The sequence below is a fragment of the Poecilia reticulata genome, linkage group LG5 (genome assembly GCF_000633615.1).
Source record: "Poecilia reticulata strain Guanapo linkage group LG5, Guppy_female_1.0+MT, whole genome shotgun sequence".
Taxonomy (NCBI): domain Eukaryota; kingdom Metazoa; phylum Chordata; class Actinopteri; order Cyprinodontiformes; family Poeciliidae; genus Poecilia; species Poecilia reticulata.
In genome coordinates this window covers 15,802,446-15,820,955 of record NC_024335.1, presented here as the reverse complement: position 1 = coordinate 15,820,955, position 18,510 = coordinate 15,802,446, and the positions used below count along the sequence as shown (strand labels likewise).

Below are 18,510 nucleotides of genomic sequence, written 5' to 3'. Positions count from 1 at the left end.
GTGAAACTCGGGGAACAGTTTAAAAACAGGCGCGCAGTTAAAGGAAACATCTGAAACTAAATTACTAATGAGCTCTTAAAAGAAGACGGGGTGGGTTTTTGTGGCGTTTTTATCTCTCTCTCCCCCTCTCCCCTCCTCGAGGACCTGTTGTCCAGGATGAGCAAATGTGTGATCGGTGTTTAGATTAGTGGTTAGGGTTCCGAACCTGTCGGCTTTACGCGGTGACCTGCGAGAGTCATCAAGCAACTTCTCTTAGATTCGCTCCAAGCCGGGTGCGATCATGCTTCAAAATGGTAACGGGAAGGAAAAACCGCCGCAGTCAACAAAGACCGATGGAACCGAATCGGAACCTTCAGCTGACAACCCGAAACAGCAGCCGCCGCCAGCTGCGCTCCCAGCCGAGGACACGAAGGGCACCGACACCGGGTCCACTCACTTCCCCATGCCGGCTTATCCCAAACTGGAGATAAAGCGCAACGCAGTGACTGACGACTACAAGATTTCCAGTCAGGTTCTGGGCTTGGGGATCAACGGCAAGGTTCTGGAGTGCTTCAACAAGAAGACCGGAGAGAAGTGCGCTCTGAAGGTAAAGAAGTAACCTGACACTTATCTGCTGGTTTGTTGTAGAAACGACATATGCAAAAGAATGGAGAGGTTTGTTTGAGCTCAGGAAGGGTGTCATTATACAGTAAGGACATTTTTGAAGCGTTGTTTAACAGATTTAATCTTTATTTGGAATTGAAAAGCATCTAACAAATTAAACTTTTGCAGGTTTTTGAAAACTTTTTTTTTTGCTATATTTTTTGTTTAAATGACAGCTCTGTTCTGTTCACTTACATTTTAAAGCATAACATGATGATATTATGAAATATTACACAGTTATTCCAATACAAACATCTGAGGATATTTTTACATATTGGTACTTTCATGCAAACTGTTATGGAAAAGTTTGCCCTTTAACTCTGTCCCAAATGCCTGTAAAAATGAGAAACCTGTTGGAGTATCAAAAACTTTTCTGGAATTATAAATACTCATACTCTTAGGAAAATAAGGAACCCAGAACAATTATTAACTTTTAAAAGTAGTTATACCCCTAAAATTACTTCACATTACAACCAAACATCTTTACCCCCCAAAAATCTGAAAAGTGTGGCATGCTTTTGTAGTTGCAGCCACCTAAATAAAATATGGTGCAACAACCTGCCTTCAACCCAGTGAGTAAACAAAATACAAATCTGGGAAATTTATATATATATATATATATANTATATAAAACAATCTTTATTCAAACCATGGATGTTTGTTAGACAACTTTTAGACAAGTGTCACCATGATGACCACACCAGACATGTCAAGGATAATATATCTGTGAGGTTAAAAAATAGTATCCCAAGCTTGGAATGTGTGTCAGATTCCTGCTCAGTCCGTTATCCGAATACAGAAGGAGCATGGCACAAGTCTAAACCTACCAAGCAGAGCCGACTCCAACTGTTCTGGTGCTCTGGGCAAGATTATTGTTTGACTCACACATAGAGGTTCATAAGATAAGAGGTGTGCTATTCTTAAATTAAGTACTTTTAAAAAGCTGCACTACACTCCACGTTGTTTATCATCAGTGTGTCAGTTTTTAAAAGGTTTAGCTGTTTTACTTAAGATTAGCTCCATCTGTTTCTGAATCAATAGTGCAACTGGCACATGCATTTAATTTCATTATTTATTGTAATAATGAAGCTAGCCTCTTTAATAAGACATTGCACAACACTTTGCTTTTATACAACTTTGCTTTCTTTTAGTTAAACTAGCCTAGAATAATCAGTCGACATACAACAGCAGAGCTTCACAGTGTACTGTGAAGCCCCAATTAGCACACATAACCAGACATGTATCCCTACCCAGCAGCATTTTACTCTCTTGAGGATATTTAAATGTGGCCAGAAAATCTGTTCTTCACTATTTCATTCAAAGTTAGATTGCGATAAATAAATGAAGATTATAGATAAGCCGGAACATGAACAACACAGAAAAAACTAACATTTGATTTAAAGTCGCTATTAATTTAATGGTTAAATAAGTGAAACTGCTTTTTCAGTTTGCTAGAAATCATATAGCAACTTTGGTTTGTGATGGCATCAGAACCATCTGACACGTTTTTATCTAAACTGTAACTTAAGGAAACGCTTGAAAGGACAGTATTGTCTGTCAGACTCACCAAAATAGAATCAAGATGACCTAATACTGAATTAATTTAAACATTTGATTTCACTTTGTCAGCTGATTGTGGTTAGGACGGCTTAGTTTTCAGCACTGTCATGTTTTGCGTGTTGAGAGCAGGAACAAAATGCAGACAGAAGTTTTAATAAAAGAGAATTTTCAGATTGTGCGCAAGGAGAACAGGACAGAGTAACGGGAGGAACAAGTAGAGGACAACGAAGGTCAGTGAACTTATAAACTGTGGAAGGAGTGAAGAGTGACAGAGTCCAGATGAGCTAATCGGAGGAAGGTGGAGCAGCTGGGAGAGGAGAATGCTGAGCTGGAGAACTGTGGGAAAGAGACTAAAACTGACCTAAGTTTGTTTTTACTTATTTATGTTTTAGTCCTTGCAGCAATAGGCACCTTAGACAACCACTCCTATTATTTGATTATTTAATAACTACAATCTTTTTTGTTTTTGATCGTTTTCTTTTGAAATGAATAATATGGATGACTTTTGACTCAGATTTTACACGTTTTTGACGTTTTGTTTTATTCCTTTTTTCTTTAACCCACAGCTATGTGAGATAACATCGTCTCCACTTAGGGAGGCATCTTATCTCTGTGGGTTTATGGCAGAAAGAAACATCCCAGGGACCCACAGTAACTATTAAACATGCGCTCCAAAACTCCGGCCTTTATGGAAGAGTGGGAAGAAGTAAATATCTGTGAAGAGAAAGCCATTACAAATCTTGTTTATTCTTTGCCACAAATACATGATGATATATGGTGGAAGTAGCTACAGCATATTTGTTTTTGTTTTAGATTTTTTTTTAGCAGGGACAGGGAAGCTAGTCAGAGTTCACGGGAAGATGGATGAAGCTAAATCCACCAGTTAGAGGGTGCGAAATAACTTGAGAATGGGTTGAAGATGAACCTTTCTGTGGAACAGCAACCCTAAACATGCAGTCAGACCTACAGTTGAATTATATAGATCAAACTATGTTTGTGAGGAGGATGGCCTATGTAAATCCAAAGCCTGAATGCAATTGAAAATCTGTGGCAAGTCTTCAGAAATGCTTTCTGTCCAATCAGGCTGGGATCACAACATTGGCTGATCTTCAGATGTGCAAACTGAGTTAATACTTACCCCAGTAGAATTGCGGTTGTAATTGCAGTGAAAGGAGGCTCTGCAAAATATTGACTCAAGTGCATGCCAAATTGTTAAATTTTTATTTGTAGAATGTTGAAATATATGGAACATTTTCCATCCAGTTCACAATTGCCCACAAACTTGTTGGCCTACCTCTGAAACTCCTATAAAATACATTGAAGTTTGTTGTAGCATCACAAAAAAGTTCAAGATTTGTGAGTAACTTTTGTAAGTTGCTTACGTGTCTGAGGTGAGAAGATCTGCTTATCCGAGGAACAGATGCAAATGTTCGGAAAATGTCACTCTGTGTTTAATGCACTTGTCTTTAAAGACATTAAAATACATCTCTAATCACTGCTATGCAGATGATATTTAGTTGCACAATGTCTGAACTTCGCAGTCTGTTAATGTGCGTAGACGGTGTTAATGCGGTGGATGGCAGTTTTCTTTCATTAAACAAAGAAAAACTTAAATTGTTTTTGCACCAGAAATATCCATGTGTTGATAAAGGAGATATTTGGACCTCCTGGATCTTTAAAAAAACTTTGATTGTGGTTTTTACTTTGAATGCACATGTCAAGTCTCTAGTTCGTTCTTGTTTTTATCCTCTGCGAAATATCGCCAAACTAAGCTCGGTTGACTCGCCTTCTGAATGGAAGAACAATTATTCATGCTTTTGTTTCATCGTGCTAAGACGTGTTTTAGCGCACAAAAAGGTCTTAACGAAGTTGTTCAAAATGCTTCTACCAGGCTTCTGAGAAAATCCACCAAGTTTTCACATGTGACTTCAATCTTGATGCGCTGGTTTCCAGTTAGAGCTCTTCCTTTATATTGTATTTATATTGGAGAGTTTCTGCACCCACAACGTCCCTGGCAGATTTCTGACATCCTATGATGAGGTGGTTCCCTTTGCTAAGATACAGACAAACCTTCAGTGGCCCTCGGACTTGAGACTTGTGATCGGTGGTCTCTCGTGAAGCACTTTGTGATATCACTTATTGAAAGAGACGCGTACATTTTGATGGTGACATCTTTCTCTGCGAGCAGCGGAAACTATAGCGCACGCTTAAAGTCAGGCACGTGTGCAGCGCACTTACCTCTCACCTGTCAGCACAGTGTCAAACGCTCAGAGATTTGCAGGCTTATTCTAATCTGTCTGAGTGACCAAAACTAGCAGCAGCTGTGTTGCTGTGTAATCGAAAGCCTCAGAAAAGATGAAAAAAAAAAAACTGATAAAATTAGACCACGACCGAAAGATGAAATGCTAAAGTCAACATATTGTGGCAGAAACAAACATCCGTGAGGAGAGAGATAAAATGCATGTTGCCTAAAAATTTGAGGCTACAAGGCGAATTTCCTACTGATAAAGTGAGCTGTTCGCATGAAATGTTATCAAGGTTTAACAGCAGCGTTGTGTAATTCCTTGAATTCTTGTCTGATCGCGTAAACAGCTTTCATGATTGGCAGATTTTAGCTTTCATCAGCGTGAGCTCACAGAGGGTCATTGTGACACAAAGTGTGAGAAAACATCACAAACCGTGCAGTTATCGTAAGAAATTTATAGATTTTACAGGAAAATGATGGAGACAAACATACACACACGCTCCTAATGTAGCTCTCCCTCTGTGGTGTGTGGTTTGGCTTCGTCTGGGAGCCAGACAGCCCCGAGAGCTCATCTTTCATTTGCTCTGACGGATCGCATAAGGCGCCCCTTCTGTTCAGACAGATATTCGCTCAGACCAGGCCTCTCACACTCATTTATATTGGCTTTAACATCGAGGCAAGTGACTCAGAGCGATGTCACATGTTTCGTTGTTCTCATTTGTCAAATGTCTATCCAAGGACGTTCATATGCACATTAGTCTGCACCTATACTGACACCTCTTGGAGGTGTAAAAAAAAAAAAGAAAACTGCATAGATGTGAGGTATTTTAACATTGCATGTTGTGGTGGCAATGCCAACTAGGTTGACGGGGTTGAAGTGAAGGTTTTTTTTTTTTTCGCTTTTGCCTCTAAACAAATAGAATTGGAGTAGAAATGATCAAAGGTCTAAGGTGGATTCGAAAGAGTCGTCCATTTTGTGTCTTGAATTAAGAGTTGTTTTGAGCCATAAATGTGATAGATGGATATAGGTCTAATCTACTTTACGGCCGCGCTGGCCGGGAGCCATTCCTCTTAATGTAATTCGGTTACTGTTGTCTTTTAACTCAGATTTGTCTCACTTAGCGACAGGACAAAGGGTTCCTTGTGTTGTTTGGATGGCCTCTTTTGAGCACTGCCTTTAAGCACAAATCTAGCTTGTAATTATTTCATTTTAGAGGTCTCTATGAAAAGGACAGACCTTCTTAAAGTGAAGGTAGGTGTGTTTATGGCTGTGCTGCAAATCAAATACAAAATATCAATATTTCCGAAGCTGCTGTTGCATATCTTGCATGCTCTACCGTTAGTAGCTGGTCTTGTTAAACAAGTTAATCAGTCTCCCAGGTTTTGAGGACAAGGCTCATCTTGGTTGAAAGCATCAGGAGATTGTACGAGTAGCATGACAGCTGACATTGTTTTTAGTCTGCTCTAAAAGAAATTAAAGTCTCAGTGTGAATTATTCATATATCTGCCTTTAGATGATGGAGCCAGACTTTATTCACTGATGGTTCTGTTTAAACCAATTTTAGAAATTTTACGTTCAGCATCTTACAGATGTATTTATTCCCCTGAAACTTTTCCCCACAATGTGCTTTTACATTAAAAGAACAAACTTCAATCCCAATGTAATTCATTGGGATTAATCAACACTAGAAAACTAAAGCAGGATGCAGCATAATTGTGACTTGAAAGTGAAAACACATACTGTAAATGTTTTTTTAAAGTTATGAAGAAAAAAGAAAATAAATCTTGGTGCGCAGTTGGATTCAGCCTGCTTTCAGAACCGCCTTTTACAATATTTACAGCTGCGTGTAATTTGCCGCATGTTTCTTACAAGCTCTGCACATCTAGAGATTGAACTTTTTAGTTCGAGGGCGAGGAATAGGTTTTTTTAATTAGCTTGTATTGTTTGACATAGTGCAATGCGAAAGCAAACCGCAGCTACTGAAATAGTAACAAAGGTTGCAATTATAGTTCCCAACTGAATCGAGTCTAGAATAGCCGGACTATGAGGTGTGAAAGCACCCTTACTGTCCAGAAAATACGGTACTTTGAATAAACACTATTTTATGTTTAGAGTTGTCTGTCATAAGGTGAACCTTGTACCTTTTCTTTTAAAGCCTCAAACAGATTGTCTTCCTGGATTACTGCTTCTTTACCTGGTTTACCGTAAACTGGACTACAACTTCTTCTCCGAATTTGACTTTGTTCTTGCCACTCGACCATAAAATCCAGATCAGTAGAGAATAGAACTAATAGTTGTACCATCGACAGATTCTTCCACCGGAACCATGGATCTCTGCATCTCCTCCTGAGTTACTTCAGGCCTCTTGGTTGCTTTTCTGATTAATGCTCATCTTGCCGGACATGACTGTCCACCCAGGACAGTCCTGGGGTTTCCAGGACTCTCCACCTATACAGGTAGACAGTCATGTCTTTGTTAGGTTTGGAGCTTTGTCATGCTCTTTATGCCTTCAGATGATGAGTTGAACAGTGATGTTCAGAGCTCGGGATATTGTCTTCCAAACCTAAATCTGGTTTAAACATCTTCAAAAGTCTTTATATTGACTATAAAAGACTTGTGAATGGCCTGTCTCTCTTTTTTTTCTTTTTTTTGCTTAATCAACCCTCACAGATCGGATGTTCAACCCACGCTTTGTTGTTCACTTTATGAGTCCTGCTTTATTGGTAAAAGGTTGTAAAGATAAACCACAGCTTTATGAAGCTGTACACACGGCCTCGTCGAACCGCGCCGATACTTAATAGCGCGTAAACATCTCCGAGTGGTAGTGTGTGCATGCGTGTAATTAAGGTTCTGTGAGACGTACCGGGGCAATTAAAACGAGTGAAGTGATCAGGCAAATCATGCTTCTCGGTGCGAGTTAAGCCTCTCCTGACACAAATCAGACGGCTTTGAGTGCTGGGACGTTTTTGATTGGTTTATGTGTTCAAAGTCCATCATGAGATTAGCTTGCCGTATTCTCTCAACGTTCTGCTCCCTCCCTCCCCACGGTTTTTGTGGTACGTTTAATTCAGTTTTATTATCCCCACCCCCCCAATCTCTTCCTATCCAGGAAATTAAGGAAAAACCTGCTGCTCAGACTGAAGCCATAAAGTTATAAAGAACACAATTAGAAACAAAACCTGCCCACTGCTTTTTTGTCAAAGTCAGCCTCAAGTGGGTGAAGCTAAAAAAGAAATGAGACACAGAGTGTGTTGGATCGGACAAGTTTAGTCAGCGGAAATCCTCAACTTCTTCTTTCAACACCCTGCTCCACTTGATCTCTTGACTTCCTCCTCAGCTTTAGCCAGCTGAAACATGGCCTTACACCAGCTAGGTGTTGTTTTGTGACATTTTGGGGTTTCCAGGAAGTTTCCTTTCTTTCCGTTAGTAGCTGAATGTGAAAGTCCTAAAATAGTCCCCTTTTTTTTCCCTTTATGGTTGTTGTTTCTAAAGAGATAGAGAAGTGAAGACAGACAGGGGAATATGGAACGAAGAACCGGGCAGTAAAGGCGTTACCGAAGCAGGCGCTCGCTGCTAGCAGACTGCGCTCGCTGCTAGCTGACTGCGCTCGCTCTTGGGTCACCTCAACAGTTCGACGCCATTTAACACAGCGCAGATTTATGTTGTGTGTCTGCCACGTGCTACTCAGTCAAACTGTGTGTGTGTTATGAACTGCAGTTTATTTGGCCTCGTGAACAGCATATCACTCCATCACTGCTGCATCCAAAAATACTCTCTGACTGCATGCGGTGTCCAAGTCAAACACCTGCTGCGCACGTCTACATGCGAGCTTAAATGAGGGTGACCGCGTCCTGCATCTGCATGTGTCAAACACACCCCACCATCTGAACGAATGACCTTAAAGGCGACACACGTGCTCAGCTCAGTACTGCTAACTTGTGGAGCGCTCGCTAATTAGCCTATTCAGCTTGGGGCTAAACAGGCTGTTTAGCAAACTTTTTAGGAAGCGTACTGTGACACTTGACTTCATTAACTTTAATGAAAAACAACAGCAACAACAACAAAAAGATTAAACAAAGGTGAACTGAAACACCCAGCACACCAAACTCCTCACGCAAGCAGCAAGCATTGACGGATCACCTGTTTCTTAGTTTTAGGTTTTAGGAAGTCACGGTTTGAAACCACGCACGCTTTCTCTCTGCTTCTCTGTTTCCTTTGGAACGGCCCCAAGGTTAGAACCTTATGTTCATAGCTGCTTTATGCGGGTCAGTGTTTTACCACATTAACCAATTTTGAAGCCATCTTGCCTTGAGTTAATGCTGGTCGAAGCAACAACAAGCTTTTCTACCTACAGCACATTATTAAAAGCTGAGTTCTTATTAGTTATCTCATTCTGTTTGACATGTGGCAATTACATACTCTTATGACAATTTCTATTGAAAGAAAAACAAAACAATTCCCCACATCTAAAAGTTCATTAAATTTAAACCTTTACTAATGTAATCTTTTTCTCACCAATTCATACCAGTTTTCATCTATGCATGTTTCTGGTAAAGCCCTTAGTTTGAATGCACTTTCTTTTTTAAGGAAAATGTTTATTTCATGATTTTTCCCTCTCAAGCGTAAGAAGGCATGAATAACACATGAGAACAGCAGCTTAGAGACTTTACAAACCAGGACCCTACCAATGCATTTAAAAGCACGACATGGTGAGCCACTGATTTAACACAGTAGTGTAAAGTTACATTCACAAAACATATTTTTAGAGGCATTTAGATAATTACAGTTATACCTGCTCTTATTCTGAACAGCATTGTAACTCCGATCTTTGTACAGCAACCCCCTTTCTCAAAACAACTGTAACAGGAAGTAGTTATTCGGCTTCCATTAGCAGTGAATGGAAGCAGCTGAAAGTCTCACTGGTTTGTTTTATTTGTGAGAATTTAAGCATTATATTGATGACACTGGCCTGTTTTACCACTAAAACTTTTAGTCCATCTAGAGTTAGTTGTCCCCCAACATGTCACTCCCCCTTAAATGCAGCGACATTTAAGAGACAGTGACAAGCTCAAGCTTGCTAATAATAATAGCATTAGATGCTATACCCACAGAAACAAGCAAACAGACAAAAACAGACTTTTGTTTCAGTTTTTTATTCACATTTATTTCCAGACTTTCTTAAGGACACCTGGCTTTTCTACAATTATAGCATCTTCACCCATCTTCATAGGCTTTAGTAATAACTTAAAGAAGTGATTCTCACTTGTTCCATGTCTGTTAACCCAACAGATTCTCTACGACAGTCCCAAAGCCAGACGGGAGGTGGAGCTACACTGGCGAGTGTCTGGTGGGCCCTACATCGTTCGCATCCTGAGCCTGTACGAGAACATGCACCACGGGAAGAAATGCCTGCTCATCATCATGGAGTGGTAAGATGACACTTTACAAATGTTGACCTAACTCAGCTTTGTACGCACCAATACATTCAATATTTATAATAAAATAAAGTCAGAATTTAAAAGTTTTTTAAAATGACAAACGTACTGTGATAGATATTTTTCCGTAACAGATTTCTTCTAACTTTAGCTTTTTTTTTTTGTTTGTTTGGTCACACTTTAAACAATAAAACACATTTTTATGCCACAGATGCACTTTTAAAATGATGATTTCATTTATTAAGGGAAGAAGCAACCGAAACCATTGTGGCTCACTGTAGAAAGAAAAATTGAAAGTAAAGCAAAATCGCAGACTTGTCATTAACCACAAATCTGTAGAAATCCAAACATATGAAGCAAACATGAGACACTGGGGAGCTTTCTCAGGAGTGGCCAGCCAACCTCAAAACGCAGACCGATGAATCATGGAAGAGGTCGCAAAAGAATCCAGAACAACATCTGAGTTGATGTCAGTATTCATGATTCAGCATTAGGAAAGAGTCTCTGCAAAAATGGCTTCCATGACAAACCAACTCTGATCAAAAGATACAGCTGGATGATTCCCAAAACTTCTGAGAAGGTAAACAGGACAAAAGTTGGTGTTTCTGGACATTAGGTGTCTTGCATAAAACCGACACAGCTTTTCAGAAAAAAGCATGGTGGAGATTGTGTGATGGTCTGGGACTGGATTGCATCTTCAGGACCAGAACGACTCGTTGTAATTGAATGGACCACAGATTCTGCTCTCTGACAAAGTCCTGAATGAAAACGTCCGCCCGTCAGTTTGTCACTTGAAGCCCAAGCACACTCTCCGAGTTTTTTTTCTTCTCACAGCGCTATATTGTATTAATGTAGTTTTGTATCTCCTCAGCTGAAAGTCATGAAAAGTTAAATACTTTTCTGTATCTAACAATCCCAGATCAAAAATCTAAAGAAAAACCTGCGGCTCTCATGTTTTTACGCTGAGTTTATGTAGATCCCCTTGTCTTCTAGAAGAGCAAATGACTGTCTTTCCAGACGCGAGCCCCATTACCTTCGATTCGCTCACACTGGTTCGAAGCATTTGCTTCAAGAATACTCATGTCATTGCAGACTTAACAGAAGATTTCTGTGTGTGGAAGCTGTGAGAAAAGATAGTTGTTGTTTTTTTTTTGTCAATAAGAGTAGAGAACTCATCACAACTAAAACCCGTCCCCTCTTGGTTTTGATGGTTAAGCATAATTTTAGAGATCAAAAGCAGGCAGGGAGTGACTGAAGGGAAATGACCGTTTCTGTTCTAGGGAATTTGACACAGCAGCTGATCATTGTAACCACTTTTATTTACGCCACAGCTCTTTGCTACTTTTTGTCCTCTCACTGTCTGTGTGTGTGTGTGTGTGTGCGTGCGTGCGTGCGTGCGTGTGTGTGTGTGTACGCGTGTGCAGGGAGGTGTGAAGTTGAAAGGTCTGAGTAATGCTGCATCGCTATTGATTCAGAAGCGTGTGAGTGAAGGCCTATCAAAGCCCGGTATCATTTCCACTGTCGCTTCATGACCTTTAACCGCTGACTAACACAGCCGGGCTGTGACAGGTTGAGATAAGGCTTCAAATAAACAACACATCTTTACCTCTGAACTCAAAAGAGGAATCAGACTAAGAAAAGTTTCAGTAGCTCGTTTTCCTTCAGGCACAGAAACAGGCCAGGATAGAAAGTTTCCAAACAATACAAACTTTTGGTACAAGTCTCTAAAACTTCATTTTTTTTTATTTTTTTTTTTATGGAATTACATTTAATAAATCCATGTGCAGACATAGCAACCTGTTTTGTGTTAGTTATCTCATCTATGCTGTATATTTAGCATATCTGTTTGTTTTTCTGTAAAGCTAAGCCCTGCAAATTTTGATTCTGATTTCAGCTTGAAAATTATAAAACATAATTACATGATGAGAGCAACAATCCTGTTGTGAAGAGTCACTAATTATTTATATCAGAAGTAGAGGCCATATCACTTTGGTTTTACTAAGGTTTTAGAGATTAACTAAATGAGAATATGGTTGGTATTTTAAATTGTCTTTAGTATTTTGTATTATTGATGATGGCAAACTAAACAGCAGTCTTCATGTGTACATCTTGAAAATGTAGCTCCTTTCCCCAACTCAGCGTTTTCTTAAAGGATTATAGTTATTTAAAATCCAGCCTGATTAATGACACGTCGGTGATGAAAGCTTTAAAACAAAATGGAGCCTTCGTTTTATCTAATTTGTGTTTCTCTGTCAAACCCTAATGGAATGGAATGGAATAGAATAGAATAGAATAGAATAGAATAGAATAGAATAGAATAGAATAGAATAGAATAGAATAGAATAGATTAGAATAGAATAGAATAGAATAGAATAGAATAGAATAGAATAGAATAGAATAGAATAGAATAGAATAGAAATACTTTATTCATCCCAGACAGGAAATTACTGAATGAACAGTAGATATGTCTTCACATGTGGTATAAAATACTGTTTTACAGTTTCTATTGGCTTATAACTCTGTGATCTCCCTGACTTCAAATCTAACACAAAATTTAGGTTTTATTCACTCAGTAACAACTTTTACATTGCAGAGTAATGTTGTAATGTTGTTCATGTTATGTTGTGATACGCTGCAAAAAAGAAAAAATAAATAATTACGTTGTGTAGTTTCTAGTGGAAATATCTGAGTACACTTGAAATAAGAGAAAACCTACAAGTAACTCAGAAAAATATAGGAGCTTGTCTTAAGGCAGTGATTTCTCAATACTGGCAAATTTTTTCACTTATAACATGGGAAAATGTTTTGTTTTCTATATTTTTCTAACTTGTTTTGAGACGTGCGCTTTTTGCAGTGTAGTGCTTAATTTGGTGCATTCGCTGACTGGAAAAGAAATGTTTTTTGGGGCTTTCGTCCACCTGTCATCAGTCAACCTGAAAGTTAGCTAATTCCTGTCAAACTTCCCATTTCTCTGTGCTTCTCTACAGTAGGACTGTCCTCAGTCACCACCCAAAATGTCAACATTTAAACAGCAACAGCTTTCACATCTGCTCATTTTGTGTGTGCGCGTGGATGCGTGCGTGTGTGTGGGTGTGTGTGTTATAGGTTAGTTATTTTTTGACAAAGAAGAGAGTGGCTACAGCTGCTCTAATTTGTCAATTAAGTTTCATAGCTGCAACTAAAAGAAGATTCCCTGCTGGGAGGACACTGCAGATAGTGAACCAAAACGCACTCACAGTCACACTTGTCCTTCACCTATCTGCTCATCTGTAAACCACAAAAAGAACACACTTATTAATGCTCACAGATCCACCCAGCAATGATAACGGACACACTTTGCTCAGCAGCAGACGGGAGTTTCAGATATCAGTCACTGAGCGGGGGAGAGCAGACTTTTAAGTGATCTTGGAACATTTTGGTGACGTTATACTCAAAACTTTCAAATAACGTGGCTGTATATGCTGGGAATGATTTGAATCTAAAAATAAAACTGTAAACGAGTTCAGTAATCCTTGAGTAAAACGTTATCTGAAAACGACAATACATATCTTGGGTGGTAAACGAGGTCGATCATTGTCTAAGACGTTTTAGTTTCCAGAACGTGTTGGAATGAGAGATGCTTCCGTCTCTCTGCCAGTAATTAAAAGCTACTGGTTTTTCATGAGTCGGCTCCGACTGGTGATCACCAGACCAGTATGAGTTTTGTAAAAAAAAATCTGATAAATGTTGGAGACCTAATATCATCATTTTCTGGTAAATTAAAAAACACTCCCACTATAGAGAAACCCACAGAACATTTTAGGCTTCTATAGTTGATGCTTGTTACAGTACAAAGCATTTTCTGGCACTCCACAAAAAAAAAAAAAACAATCCTATTTTCCTGTATGGTTTGAGGTGCCTTCCTCCAAACACTGACTGGAGAGTTTTAGGCTCACACTAAAGACAAGCTGACGGGCTTTGATAAAATCTTTCTATTTTTAGTCTCTCATCTTGGCAGAGATGCCATGTGAAACCAGAGGAGGAGTGAATTCCTCAAGGGGGAAGAAGGACTCATGAAAATGATAAGCAGAGACGAGGGCGGTGCTTACAAATTCTTATGTGTGTAAAAAAAATGTTATGTTATTGTTTTGTTGTTTCAAGCTGAACTTGTGCAGCGTGTGAATCTACGCGCTCGTTCTGGAACGCGCCTGGCACGATGTTTGTTTGTGCTTCCAGCTTGGTAAAGTTCATGTAAATAAGCCACAACACCAGCCAATTACAGAAGGGTCTTTTTTTTTTTATCCAATCAGAATTCAAGCAAATCAAAATGACACCAAGCTACAGACATTAAACAAGAAAACTTTTTACAACTTTGAAATTTTGAAATTTAAGAATATTTATTATAGCACACAAAATATGCTTACTCATCATTCTCTATTTTAGGTGATATTTCTATCATTTATTTTAGTTTTAAACATGACTAGCATTTCATAGCTTGTTTGGTTGATCACTTTAAAATCATTTAACTGAACTTTAAGACTTTTTTGAGTGTATTGTCAACTACCCAGTCAAATTTGCTCTCATTTTTTAAACATTTTTAACACAAAAACACAAGACTAAGCAAGCTATATGGGGAAAGCCCTGCATCAGATGGTCAAAAGCCTCGTCCACCTTTAATCTGTAGGGTTTAAGATGATGTTTGGCCCACAGATCATAGCTGTAACACTCGTGTTTACGGAAATGTTTGAACATTCTTCCACGAGAGCCTCTGTGAGGTCAGACACCGAAAAGGTGCTCATTCGGGTTGAGGTCAGCTCTCTGTCCAGGTCACTCAGGTTCTTCCACACCAAAACCCGCTCACCCATGTTGTTTGGGTACCTCGCTTAATCTCCCCGTCCTCAGTCATTGTGTTGGAACAGGAAGCGGGGCCGACCCAAAACTGGTCCCATAAAGTCTGGAGCACAAAATTGTCCAAATTGTCTTGATATGCTGAAGGATTAGGAGCTATTTTCACTTGACCTGAACAGCCTGAAAAACAACCCAGGCCGTAATCCTCTCTGCTCCAAACTTGGAGTCAGACGAGGCATAGAGGTTTGTTCCTCCACGGAAATGTATCCGATGGTCCAGTCTCCATGGCAACCTGGGTCCGGGCGATATGCCTCAATACCTGTCACGAAATAAGCGTTTCATATCAGTCGATATTGACAATTGTCAATTAGTTTTTTGTTTTAAATATATGAAATACAGCCAAACTGATGACGTGACATTTCCTGTTTAATCCACAACTTTCACTCCACGCCATTGTTGTTTTTTTTGTTTGTAAGCAGTTAGGTACAAGTTACTCAACAGGTTGTTACTAGGTAACCAAAAAAAAAAACGAGTGAGTTAGTTGAACATTTTTCCAGACATATTATCTGTTGATATTATGTGTATGTATATTGATTTATTGCCCGGCCCTACTTACACCACTGAGACCCACTTGGGATGTTACTTGAATGCATCTGCTTCACCATGGAAACCCACGGCAAAAAAAACAAAAAACAGATTTAAACATTTCCTTCACTCATCTTATTCCAGTATCTTTCAGAGCTACTAAAGAAACTATTTCAAGGGATTTCGAATCAGTAGAATCAATTACAATTCTTTGTTTTAAAGCAAACTGGTTATAAAAAAAATACATAATCTCAGTGCCTATTAAGGAATAAATGAGACTTTATCATTCTGTCGTAAAAAGCTAACAGTCATGAATTGATCTCTGTTTATCCAGTATGGAAGGAGGAGAGCTGTTCAGCAGAATCCAGGCCAGAGGAGACCAGGCCTTCACTGAAAAAGGTGAGAGTAAATTACCACATCAGACTCTCTCTCCTTAGATGGCATTACCCAGGAAAGGACAGATCCGTGGAGTCAGATGCACTTCAGCCGAAAGCATCGGATGCACCTCTTTAAAGCTAAATCATGAGAATGCAGCTGCCACTCTGAGTCATCTTTTAAAAAAAAAAGTTAACTCATGTGTGAAGTTTAAATTATTTTAAATCTTTTGGTGTGAAACAATGTAAGGTCACATGGGTTCATCTGCGTCGGTAAAAATAGGAAGTGAAACTTCCACCGAACATCCAGCTTAAACCCAAAGCGGGCCTGCGCTCCACCTCTTCATATCCTGCCGTACCCGATCCGCTTCTGGTTTGAGAGAGTCTGTTTATGTGTTTCCTCCCAGAGGCATCTGAGATCATGAGGGACATCGGGACCGCCATCTCGTTTCTCCACAACATCGACATCGCCCACAGAGACATCAAGGTGCGTAGAGGTATCCAGATGAGAACCTCCAAATCGCAAAAAAATAAATAAAAAATACACGTCGTAATCTCTGGCTCCTTCCACTTCTCTGCTCGCATCTCCAGCCGGAGAACCTGCTGTACACCACCAAAGCCAAAAACGCGGTGCTGAAGCTGACAGACTTTGGCTTTGCGAAAGAGACGACGTTACATAACCCCCTGCAGACGCCCTGCTACACACCGTACTATGTGGGTAAGAGGTTTCATTACTTTTTTTTTTCTTTTCTTTTCTTTTAGGTGTGTAAAATGATATCAGGAGTTTGAGTTGTTGCTTCAAAGCAAAAAACAAAACATATTTTTCTGTCTGATAATGTGAACTGTTTTATGTATTCTGTGTTTATGTTTTGGTGTGTTATCATTGATAAGCTCCTGAGGTTTTGGGTCCGGAGAAGTATGACAAGTCATGCGACATGTGGTCTCTGGGCGTCATCATGTACATCCTGTAAGTACAGAGACAGTAGAGTCAGGGGTTTCTTTGGGGTGAGGGTGGTGATAATTTAAGCTGTGCTTTCCAGTAATAGTTACACCTGTCGAACTTTTTCGCTTGATGAAACTGTTTTCAAATAATTCCACAAATAAAGATCTGGAAAATGTGGCATGCATTTGCGTCCAGTGGATATTTTGTTGAACCCCCGTTTCACTTCCTGTCCTTTCGGTTTTGTCTCTACCACACCTAGCAACAATCCATTTTGACCATTCTTTTTCTCCCCCCAATCCACCCAGAATTTCTCATTCAGATTTGATAAAGATTCTAATTTGGATCTGGACTTTGACTAGGCCGTCGTAACGTAAATACCCTTCGATCTGAATCATTCCATTTGCAGCCTCAGATGTTTTCTCCCGGGATTTCCCTGTATTTATTTTTTTCCCATTTGTCTTCTGGTGAACTCCGTTCTCTGCTGCCACCACCGTGCTTTGGTGTGGAGGTGATGCGTTCAGGCTGGTGTTTAGTCTTCCACCACAAGTAGCATTCTGCATGTAGGCCAGAAATTTCCACCTTGGTTTCATGCGACCATGTCTGCCATGCCCCGTATTTTTGAGACAAATGTCACAAAGAGCTTCCTGTGCTGTGAGATTAAATTACAGTATTGCACACAGCTGTCAGAGTATAAAAACGCACCACACAATGTGATGTTCCAAATTATATGCATAACATTTGTGTATGTAATGTTACAAAAGGTTAAAGAAAATAAATCAAGGCAATGGTTACTTTTGTAAGGTACTGTGGATACAGAAGTGTATCGGAGGCAGATTAAAAAACGCCCGTATCTGTTTGCCTCCCCTGCTAGGTTGTGCGGCTACCCTCCTTTCTACTCCAACACCGGCCAAGCTATTTCCCCCGGGATGAAGAGGAGGATCAGGATGGGCCAGTACGAGTTCCCTAACCCGGAGTGGTCCGACGTGTCGCAGGAAGGTAGGAGTTCAAACGCCAAAGCGGATCTGTGGCAAACAAATTCAAAAACCTCCGGAATCACCTGAACTGATGAACATGAGAGGACACGCAGACCAAACAATCCTCAACACTTAGACAGGGAATTAGAGTATATGAACAAAAAACCCCTGAAGGATTCTTTATCTGTGGTTTTTTTCCTATGTAAAACAGACAGCACATTCTATACCTTTAGTCATGACAGTTTTTTACTAAAGCGAGCAAACGAAGTTTTAAGGAAGGTTATGAAACCTATTACTCTCACCTTTGTGTGGAGTTGACCTTATTCTGAAGCAAGCCGTGCCAGAAACAGGAAACCGTGGGGCTGCACAGAGTGACTCTGCAGCTTGGCTGGGTGGCCTACTAATTCACACAAAGGAAAACTTTAGTCAGGTGACCGGCGGTCGTACACACCACACAAGATAACATCTCAGCTTTGACAAATCGGACTGCTTTGCATCTTTGTCGCGAGTTTCAAAATAAAAATAGACCCGTGGTTCTGAGTGGTTTGCGTGAGATCGGCAGTCTTCTTCAGCTTAAACCATCTGGCCTCCATAATATGGAAGTAAATATGTGCCATCAGAATTTGAATAAAAAATGCATCTGAAACTTGAATGTTGTATATTTGCGCTTACTTTTTCAATTTGAAAATTAATTCAGAATACAATTTTGACCTAAAAAAAAATTCAGTGTCATTATTTGTACACGTTTGCAATTTTCATTTGTTAAAAAAATTCACATTCCTATTTCAAAGTGATGAAATTTTCAATATATATATTTTTCAGTGTTAAAAAATTTCAGCATATAAAAAAATTCAACTTTTAAAAATTCAAATGCAATATTTTCAGTGTCCTAAAAATTCAACTTGCTCAAATTCGCTGTCTCAA

The 18,510-nt window shown here is 39.6% G+C and overlaps 1 protein-coding gene across 1 annotated transcript in view; it reads left to right on the top strand.

Moving 5' to 3' along the window:
- Window positions 1–280: 280 nt before the first annotated feature.
- Window positions 281–18,510, top strand: part of mapkapk3 (MAPK activated protein kinase 3) — a 27,673-nt gene continuing 9,443 nt past the window's right edge. Inside the window, exons 1-7 of the mRNA XM_008409622.2 lie at window positions 281–586; window positions 9,738–9,877; window positions 15,630–15,694; window positions 16,077–16,156; window positions 16,261–16,387; window positions 16,561–16,636; window positions 17,484–17,608. Of these exons, the coding sequence (XP_008407844.1) occupies window positions 281–586; window positions 9,738–9,877; window positions 15,630–15,694; window positions 16,077–16,156; window positions 16,261–16,387; window positions 16,561–16,636; window positions 17,484–17,608 (919 nt within the window). The remainder of the gene's footprint in view (window positions 587–9,737; window positions 9,878–15,629; window positions 15,695–16,076; window positions 16,157–16,260; window positions 16,388–16,560; window positions 16,637–17,483; window positions 17,609–18,510) is intronic.